General features: G+C 34.0%; 1 protein-coding gene across 1 annotated transcript; it reads right to left on the reverse strand.

Moving 5' to 3' along the window:
* Window positions 1-14: 14 nt before the first annotated feature.
* On the reverse strand, window positions 15-3,229 carry LOC106708584 (CCR4-NOT transcription complex subunit 7). Its single transcript, XM_014500122.2, has 7 exons — window positions 2,915-3,229; window positions 2,669-2,778; window positions 2,275-2,388; window positions 1,378-1,496; window positions 908-1,065; window positions 329-469; window positions 15-208 (listed from the first exon to the last, which is right to left on the reverse strand). Exons 1-7 carry the CDS (start codon window positions 3,035-3,037, stop codon window positions 92-94), a joined length of 882 nt encoding a protein of 293 aa, XP_014355608.2. The 5' UTR covers window positions 3,038-3,229; the 3' UTR covers window positions 15-91.
* Between the last annotated feature and the right edge of the window lie 7,814 nt (window positions 3,230-11,043).

Consider the following 11,043-nt stretch of genomic DNA (forward strand, 5'->3'; position numbering starts at 1 on the left):
GCGCAGGTGGTGCGGAGCGCGCAGGTGGTGCGGAGCGCGCAGGGGGTGCGGGGCGCGCAGGGGGTGCGGGGCGCGCGGCAGCCTCGTCGTCTCAGGAGGGGCTGCCGTTGTCGCCGTTGTCCTGGAAGTTATTGGCGTTGGTGGCGAAGGGTGCGCCCAGACCGTACAGGTGCCCGCTGGTGCTCTCGATGTTACCATCGAAGAATATCTGTATAATCAATGTTGAAGGTCTATGGTTAGTTTAGGATACATGAACAAATTTTGACAGCCCTTTGGTTAAGATGGTTGAAAGTTATTTAACAATGATTCTTAAGAGCGAACAATTTACCTCCTTGATTTTGAAGAAGGCCATGCCGGTGAGCAGGGAGTCAGAGCCGGCCTGGTGCTGGGGGCCAACGCGGCGCAACTCCAGTTGGTCAGCCACCTCCTGCAGTCCACCCTTCAGGTTCTTGCACAGCTTCATCAGGTACTGCAGCAACAAAACACCTAAAAAACTGCTTCCTTACATAAGATCAATCTATGCTAAGGCAAATCTAAAAAAATAAGTAAGAAGCTACAAAACTTTATTTAATTTAATTACAAAATACTATGCTACAAGTATTATATACTTAAAGGATGAACAACTGATGTATGTGTTTTTTTTCTTGTTTAAATAAATTGATATTATTATTATGAGTGATAGCAAAGAACAAAGTCTAGCTCTAAAATGCAACACATTGCATACAAATCTATCCTTCGCCTGCGACTCCGTCCACTCAGACTAATTTCTACATACATGACAAATTTCAGCAAGATCCATGCAGCCGTTCTGGAGATACTTTCAAACAAACATCCATCCATCCATCCAAACATTCGCATTTATAATATTAGTAAAATTAAACATAAAAATAAATATGTTAGAACTTACTTTGACATCATAGATTGTTGGGAAGTACATACGCAAAATTTCAAAGAAACTACTTTCCTCTTGAGGCAGATTCTGATCAGTGAGTAGCTTCAGCAAATAGCCAAAATCATATCCAGAATGGAAGCTAAGCCAGCTTATATTATCCATCAGTACAATTCCTAAAAACAAAGAGAATGAAAAAATAATGTTCACATAACACCTTTTCACCCTAAAGGGGGAGGCAGAGAGAGATAGCCAATCGCTATCTACTTTTCACCAAATTAAGTCCCAAATTTGACAGTTCGTAAGTCTATCGCCATAGGCCGGAAACTGAAGAAACCTGAAAACAAATATTATCTTGGTTTTTGAAAAATTTCGAAAAATTTTGCCCCCGGCCAGGAATAAAACCCTATACTATACTGAGAACCCTTGTAATTGTACTATTACCGAAGGTAATCAGAAATATACTTGTATAAATATGTGTGTAATACCTGAAGTCATCAGCAACTCTGCAAACTCTAACGGTTCTATCCCATGTTCCTCATGCTCTCGGAATTGCAATCCAGAGTTTTGCAATAGATCAATTGAATCTTGAGCATACATATCTTCTCTGTTTCCACATGAAAAAAGTTAAAATTAATAATATAGGTATATAGAAATAATTAGAATAACTTGGTAAGATGTAGGTATTTTATTATTAACTAGCTGTTGACAGTGACTAATAGCCTATATATGTTCTTCCAGACTGTTCTACATATATGTCGATTTTCAGTGAGATATGTTTAAACATTATGGAAATACCTAATAACTAATAACAAATATCCATCCATCCATCTAAACAATCACATTTATAATATTACTAAGATATAATCAAAACTAGATACTAGATTAATGTATGGAATCATTTTTTTTTATAAAAATCATTCATTTAGTACTTGCATGACTATTGGTATGTGTAATAATTGCAGAATTCAATGCAACAAACATATTTGTTTATTGATATATATATGACATCATTGTTCATCAAAACAATGTGACTTAACTGTTAACTTTCACTTAACGTAACTCTGAAAGTACTTTTTACATTTATTTCCAATGCCACAAAATATGATTATCTATATATATATAAAAGAAAGTCGTGTTAGTTACACTATTTATAACTCAAGAACGGCTGAATCGATTTGAATGAAAATTGGTGGGCAGATAGCTTAGAACCAGGAAATGGACATTTTTACCCCGTTTTCTATTTTTTATTCCGCGCGGACGGAGTCGCGGGTAAAAGCTAGTGTTTAATAAATTTGAAAAACAATCACAATATTATAATGGCGAGGAAACAACAAACATTAAGCTAATAAATAATATTATATTGAATAAAACCTTATACTTACTGCAAATTAAATTTAAAATTGAACTGCCAAGTGGTGCAGCCTGGAGGGGTCCTACCATTCTCATCCATGAATGTAAGGCCCAGTTGGATTATTCTCAAAAGATCTACATTGCACCTTCAAGAAGCAAACACAAACAAGGTTACAGTTTTGTATATTAATTAATATTTATCGATGTTATACAATAATAAGAGACAAAAGATCTAGAAGAATCTATCTTTCATATTCATCCATTAGAAATTGATATTTGGGCTGCACACAGCATACTTCTATTTGACGAAATCTTTGTCTAGGACCAAGGTTCATTATCCAGGACAGCACTGTTGTATAGGCAATTCACATACAATTATGTGAAGTACCTGTTTCATGAGTACTTAGCTTTATCATCCAATATTACCTCAGTAACTGATACTGATAATCAGCAGTAGATCTGAATTCTCCGATCGGCCTAGCTACTACCCCAGGAAATTCAGTATCCATAGCCACCCAATGATATTTTTGGACAACCTGCAGATAGTAAATTTATTTAGTTCAAATAAAATCGTTTGTTAGTAAACTTGCTACATCTCTCAATTCTGCCATGTTTGTTAGAACTAAATTATTACACATTTTGGTTTACATAGGACTATAATAAAAGTTTTACCCGTCTAATAACATAAAATTCTTCGTGCAGATTATAGTTCCATACATTTTTAATCGTGATTTCATCTTTTAACGAATTTGCTCCAAGTAAATTAAAATTTGTGGCCGACATTTGAGAACTCATATTTATGTATTACTAATAATACTTATTCAAATTCTCTACAATTTTTTGCACAAATACACTTATCAAACGATTAAGTTCATTAAACGCACTGTTTTGGTAATGTTTGTATTTTCTTATAGGAAAGGTATAAACTTAGTTCTACTACTACCAAAAGCAAAAATTGCTAAAGTTGTTTCGAAATCAAAATCGATTTCAATTTCAGCTGAAGAGAGGCAAAAGCACATAAAGTCATACGTCCACATTAGATTTCATTAATTGCGGCGCATTATTTTTCTGTTTTCATAAATACAATATATTTAACAACATTTCTTCAATTTTTGGAAGATACATGTATGTTTTTTTATATTATTGTAAACATGTAATTAACATGAGACTTAATAGTCGTACACTAGCGCCGCGTGGCCTAAAATGACATAAGTGAATACATACCAACTTACAGAAGCAAGTGGTGGTCGTCGCCAAAGAGTAACATAAGTAAACTCTAGTGCTCATCCCAGTCGAAATTCGAGCGTAATTCATAATCAAAGATTTTTCACAAGCTCTTATTTAGTTTCACCTGCCCAGACATTTGTCAACAAATCTTTCAAATTAATATGACGATAAAATGGCTAGGACTCCAACCTTTGATCTTCTGTATCATCTTCTGAAGGTGCTTCTCTATGTTGAATTTTGACCGCTAACATAGTAAAGAAATGCTGGTCCAGTCAGGAGCAGGACAAATTTCTGGAGCTGACTGAACACCCGCCAATCTATATAAAAATCTTATTTACAGAGCTGGGCATTAACTCGTTAATCCGTTAATCGTTAATTAACGAAGTTAACATTTTGCTTAACGGATTAACTTTTAAGTTAACTTCATAAAGTGTTAACGCTTTTGTTAACTTCCGTTAATAAAAGTCCGTTAATCGTTAAATTTGAAACTTGGAGACGTGCTGTCATTTTGTTTAAATTACGCGGCACGCCACGCTCGTAAGTTCAGCTATGTTGGGCGACTGTCGGCGACTCAAATAGTGAACGAACGAGTTGATAATTGATATATGTGAAGTTCGCGTGCAAGTGTGAAGCATCAGAGCGTCCGGGAAAAACGTGAACAACAGGACAAAATCAAAAGAAGGTTCGAAATAGTATATTTCATTACGAGTATGTAATAGCCCACATTCCTAACGCTCTTCGTCCCTGCAATACGCCACTTTTTGAGCAACTGTATTAAAACACTTTTTTACTCGTGCTTTTTCTTTCCCACCTGTCAAAATAAAGTCTATTAAAAATAAAAAAACCAACCACGAAGTTTTTATGATTCATGCAAATATTGCTAAAAAGAAGCTCCTAATTTGTTACAATATCAGATTTAATGATTTGATTCAATGAATTAGGTTATATTTCATTTCATTAAATTTCATTTTCATTTCATATCAATAAAAATAATCTACTGAAAACTTGGCTGTTTGGGCAGTTCCCTTTGCCTACCTACAATGGGTGAAGAAAACAAAAAAATCCTGTTCATATTCTTTTACGGTTGGCGCCATTTTCCAAACGTTTTTGTTAGTTGAGTTTATTGTGTTTTTATTATTCTATTAAATTGCTTCATTTTTCGCAACTGTATTAAAAATAGTTGTTTGGTACTCGTGCGGAAATCCTGTCATTGCAACTTGTTCCTACTGTCAACCCTCACCTTCGGCTGCGCCTCGGCTCGGGTAGACATTTGTCGGAACTCTTTGCGCACTCGTAATGAAATATACTATAATGCATTCATACTTGTCTCTAATACTAATGTATTATAGAATATATAGTCAAATTACTATTTTAAACAAGTGTCGCCAAAAAAGTGTGAAATTAGTATGTATAATTTTGGTATAGTTAACTGTTAACGATTAACTTTAACTTGCGTTAAATTTTCGAGAATTTAACGCTTTAACGATTAACGAAGTTAATATTTTAATTAACGAATTAACGATTAACGAAGTTAACTTTTCGATTAACTGTGCCCACCTGTGCTTATTTATTAAGTAAAAGGCATTCGTTCTTACATATGTATTTTTTATTAAAATAATCCATTATTTAAAAATTGTTTTCACATTATGCATTAAACATTTTAAATTGCAATTTCAACCTTTAGTATTTAACTAAAAAAATAATAAAATTGCAGTTGTTACTTAGTATCAAACTAAAATGGAAATGGCTAAAACGTTATGGTTTTTAGACTTGTATTCAAACTTTTTAAAGTGAAAAACTTCAATCATTAAGACAAAAGTAATTTAATTTACGCTGTACGAGTTCAATTGCAATTAAATTTTTAAATACTCTCATGAAACAATGTCATAAATTGCGCAAAACTGCCTTCATTATGGTACGTTAAAAGGCAAAACTGCTATGTAACTCAATTTTGGATTTCGCCGAGCATTGAAGTAGGAAATTAAGGAAATGAAAGTAAGTGCCTTCTCTGAACAGGAAATGTCGTTAAGTATGAGTGACATAGCTATTACTTTTTATTACTAGACCGCGATCCTATTACCACTACTTATGTTTTTCTAAAGGTTTCATTTAAAATATTACCTGTCTCGATAAACAGCATACTTTAAAAGTTTACTTAATTCATCGCTTTTGGTGCCCAATGTTTTTAATTCTTCTAATAGTCCGGGAGCCAGGTACATTTTCGGTCAATTATTTCTTCTCGAGCGAAACTTCGTAAAATGCATAAGGGACTTATACTATGAATACTCGCGACCGTCAGCTGCGACTCCGTGGGTGGGGTGGGCAGTGGCAGCCTCCCACTCATGGAGATAAATTTTTTTTTCAGTCATTTCGTCCCATTTGAAAATTTATCAGAGTATAGTTTATGTAGTATTTTGAAAGAAAAACATAGTCATAGAAATTTTTTTTTTCTCATTGATTTCCTCTCAACTAAAAATTTACCTGGTGATCGTTTATATGCTACTATGAATGAAAATTAATGTCAGCTGCTGTTGCGTTACAGCTTTCAAGGTACCAGCTGACAAACTTTCCACTGAGAAAATTCTTTCCTTTAAAATACTACATAAACTATACTCTGATAAATTTTCAAATGAGAGGAAATGTCTGAAAAAAAATTTTTTTCTCCATGCGTGGGAAGCTGCCACTGCCCACCCCACCCACGGAGTCGCAGCTGACGGTCGCCAGTATTCATAGTATAAGTCCCTTATGCATTTTACGAAGTTTCGATTGGGAGGGACTTGTTCATGAAAATCTGTCACTGGCTCCCGGACTATAACTATGGTAACATGAAAGGTTTTAAGTTTCAATTATAATACAACCGCATTCAGTGTCGTCACCGACATCAAAGCTTTGAGGTTAATGAGCAGTACTAAACGAAAGGTCAGGCCAATGTGTGGAAGCTTTTGAGGCAATTAAATTGCAACATGCACGCCCAACATCAATAAAGTGATTTATCAGCAAGGAGTAGCAAGGAAATAAACTTGAAGCCATATAATGCATATATTTGGACTAGCTTCGGCAGAAAATTGCACTTCACATTTTTAAAATCTAAGTCGCTGGTGGGTGTAGTGAGTATGACTCAATAAAAATTAAAACTAAAACTTATAGTAAATAATTTGGCCATAATTCAAATCTTATGGAATCCCATCAAAACGACATCGTTCCAGAAGAACATAACATTATTTTATTAATATCTGTGTTTTTTTGAGCGAAAAGATGTTTAGAATAATTCTTATGTAATCTTACTAATTTAAAAAATGCGAAAGTTTTGATGTATGTATGTATGGATGGATGGATATTTATTAGAAGGTATCTCCAGAACGGTTCAACGATTTTTAATAATAAATAAAATAAAATCAAAACGAATAATCTGGACGAAAGATTTTTTATAAAAACTGCGCGAACGGAGTTGCAGGCGATAGCTAGTTTTCTTACAAAGGTGTATTAGGTAGGCATCACTGATTTTTAGCTTAGATAAGGGATCTTCGTTCATACACGATTTTCAAATCTAATTTTGTCAAGATATTTATTGATTTCAGTAAACTATCTAACTGACAAATTATCTAATTCAATGTAGTCAACATAGAAACAGATAATTAAAACAGTGGTATTTTTCATTATCATTAACTATTGCTGTTAAAAAAAAATTCACAGTTACACCTAAATTAACTCGTGTTAACTGTTATAATATATATAATATATGTACATAACGAATCAAAATGAAAAATGAAAATTGTTTAAACGACCATAATTTTGTCTAGGGAGCACGGGCTCCATTTGAAATTTCTACCTAAATGTTGTTAATGTTTTGAGAGCGTCGTAATGACAGTTTACTTTTAAATAAAATAGTTTGTACAAACTACTGTCATTAAATCAGAGTGGATAGATGCATATAATAGTAATGCTTAGTTCACACACTCACTTGTCAAGCACCAATCGTTGCCGGTAATCATTATTTTTCCCGACACGACTAAAAGAGGGATAACATTGAATGGTACGACCAATTGTCCTCTAAATTGAGAAGTTTTCCAATTCGATTTCTGTTGAGATTTATATTTGATACGTTATCTTAATCGTCTATAAAGTATAGTAGTACGTCGATTAATTAATCTGACGTTTAAAAAGTTTTAAAAAGTTCTAATCTTTTGATAATGTTAAAAAATCCCTGATCGATTTTAATGAGGTATGTATGAACCTTCATGATAGGTAAACTTCAAACAGAACTACACAGGCGAATTCGACAATAATAACCTTTGGTTTCTGAGCCCAAAATATCTGATTAAATCGTTATCGTTATCCCTGTCGTTATCTTTGACAAAACAGAGATAACAATATGTTTTAAAAGAAGATTTTGGTCTCGGAAACCCACGGTTTTTATGTAGTTTGCTCACTGGAAATAAACATTGTTTTGACGTCAAAATGAACGCGTGTCGTAGGGGGCCAGCAAACACTTAGGGCGCGTCACTAACGTCATCCAATTTGCAGCCCACCCGCGACTTATTTGATTGATCGACCGCCCGTTATCCGGATCACCCTGTATATTTGTTGACATTATTATTCCGCTCTATCAATCATTTAAAACAACAAAAACAAACTGAAAATTAGGGTTATAATGATACTGAAATTTTCACATACTTAACTATTAACTAGGTATTAATCAATCTGATGAGGGAATGATAGAAAAAAGGAATGAATAGAAAATCGCCTGAGACAAAACACAGATCAGGAAATATAAAGATTAATATGCAGGTCTTTCTCCAAAGTAAATTGTTTAACATAAATAGATGTACAGTGAAAAGATATACAGATCAGTACAAATTGCGGGATCCCGCCGTACGTGCGTTGAATGCAAACAATTCTCTTTGTTGTTGTAAACGATAGGAAATCAACTCGCCAAAAAAATTTGACACAATTTAATATTTCTAGTTGTCATCAAATGTTAAACGTTTTAGTTCAAGACTCGTGAGAAAAGGGTGTTACAGTTTAGGTGCCGAAGTAGAAACATTCTTTGAAGATTTATAATTCAACTAAAGTTTGAACGTTAACCGGGTGCTTAACCCAAAACAAAGTTATTTTTTTCTTCTTGCAACAAAACATAATATTATTTTGCTGCTCTTTGGATAGTTGCAGTTATGCTGCTTATATATGGTACGGGCTGTCCTGTTTATTTTTTTTGTATTAAAATAGCATATAATAATATAAATAACTACCCTAAAATGTATTTCTAAAACATCATTTATTTTACTTAACCTTAACGATTTAATTAAATCGACTGACAATATTGTTCTCTACTAAGCCCAGCTTTAATTAAGTAGGATTTCAATTTTGTTTTCCATTAAAATGGTTGGCCATTATTTAACGTAGTTACAAACTGACAGCGCTCAGTGTACAATAATTTATTTTAAACACTCAACTGAACTCGTGAAATAATCGAGTTATTTTTTTTCATAGTCTGTATTCTAATTAGTTATGTTTGAAAAGTTACCAAGTATTTGCCTATAAACATTTATAAAAAATTAAAGATTCAAGGCAAATGAATTTTTGACGGTTTTCATGGTAATAAAAGAAATGGAATGTTCCTGAAGATTTTGCCTTACGAAAACAAGATTTGTCGAATAACATTATTTTTCGAGCCACATCTGACAATGTTCAATGAAAGAAGATGTTGAAATCAGTGAACACGTTAGGACTGACATGGCTTGGAATATGTATTATAACTGGATGATATGGAATTTTATAACGTGTGTTAAGGCTTCGACAATTTAAAAATATTAGGTACTGTCGTTGTGTTTTGATAAAAATTTCAAGTAATTTATGTAAGCATTCGGTCAATTAAGGCAGAGCTGGAAGGAGAAATGGCTGAAATTTAATATTACGTTAACAAATCTAAAGCTTTAATTTGAACGGAGTAAATCCAACTTGCATTCGACGTTAAACAAACTACCAATTAGGCAAATTGAACCGGCCGTCCGTTTGTATTGATGTCGTAGCTATGTAAATGCGTACCACGGCGTTGTCGTTCATAAATCAATACATCGAAAGATAAAATTGAGTGAATTATTTTGGAGAAAAATTTCCAAAGTATGGTTTTTTTGTACGTTTGTTTATACGACATAGTTTGTGGACAGTCATACGTCAGACGAGAGCGTTTCTTTTTATGATAGATATATGTACCCTTTTCTTGATGGCAACAACAACATATGTAGCACGAATGGGCCGACTTGCCTGGTACAACACCACGACCACACATAAGACAGGCGTCAAGTGGAAGCAATTCCGCTTTTCGTCTGTTGAGTGTGTTGTCGGAGGCCTAATTTTACTCCTCTTTCCCTTCCCGCCCTTTTCTTATAAGGATTCGATGGAGGAGGGGGGATGCATAGGAAGGAAAGATGGAATTGATGATACGGCCAGCGGTCGCTTTGCTATTTCGGTGAATTCAGGTGGCCGTTCGTTCGTTTGCCACCTTATGATATAAAAAATTATTACTCTAAAATGACTAGTACTTAATTAATTTCCGAAGTACAATTCAAACAGGAAAATTATTTAAAATTCATTTAATGTTGCGGCATCTTGTTATTTTTGCATAATGAATTTCCCCCAAGTTTTAAAATGGATAAAGAATGTATAGCACAATCGGATCGGACACTATCATGGCTCTCATATTACCATTGGCTTACTGAATAATCCGATAAAAGAAATATAAGGAATTTGAGAGAAATATCGTGGGATATCGAGTATCATTTTACGGTAATGTTATTTGGCTCTTGGATCAAATCTCTTTCGATACAGTAATATTGTCTAGCGAGAAATGTGAACACAGAAAGGCAACGTAATAAAGGCAAAGATAAGAAAGCTTATTAGACTCAACGTTTCAGAAAGGCTTTTTGGGTGATATGTGATTTGTCGCCCAGTTATGTAAGTATTAGATATATTGATGTGTACGTAAAATAATTTTTAATCTCTCCTGTTATGTTTTTGAAGGAAAGATTTTGGAATAGAGCGATATATAAAGAGTAGTCATCATTCTACTAGTGTACTGAATCCTCTATAGGTCTAAAACCGTCACATAAGTAAGGACGAGAAATTTAGAAGCGATTTTGCTAATAGCAATTCGCTGCGGAGATAAATATCTGGCAAAGAATTAACAAACAAGGGACGTAACTTTAACAAATTTTGTGAGCTTATTTTATAACTTAGTGTTTATATTAATATTTATATTCGTAAGTGAACATTTTACTTGTACATGTACAGAATATGTGCCTTTAAATTGAAAGAAAGATTAGATTTAAGAGAGAAAATTTGAGAGCTACTAAAAAGGGTATACTAAACTAGGTATGTTGGGTTTACTTGAGAATGTAAAGGTATGTGGATTAAGGATGTCCATTAAATGTAAGACCCCTCTTCCACTAAGAGGCGTACACAGAACCTTTTTGCAATATCAAACAGCAGTGGTGAGGCCGGAGTTACACCAGGCGTACTAGTGGCAAAGGGGCCTAAGATTACGTTGACACGTGCCCTAAAAAAAGGACAAGTGA

This window comes from Papilio machaon, chromosome 5, assembly GCF_912999745.1.
Source record: "Papilio machaon chromosome 5, ilPapMach1.1, whole genome shotgun sequence".
NCBI lineage: Eukaryota > Metazoa > Arthropoda > Insecta > Lepidoptera > Papilionidae > Papilio > Papilio machaon.

Coding starts and splice junctions, on each gene's coding strand:
- LOC106708584 (XM_014500122.2), bottom strand. CDS start 3,037: ATGAGTTCTCAAATGTCGGCCACAAATTTTAATTTACTTGGAGCAAAT. Junction 1,066..1,377: donor AGAGTTGCTGATGACTTCAG/GTATTACACACA, acceptor CTTTGTTTTTAG/GAATTGTACTGATGGATAAT. Junction 209..328: donor CCTTCTTCAAAATCAAGGAG/GTAAATTGTTCG, acceptor TTGATTATACAG/ATATTCTTCGATGGTAACAT.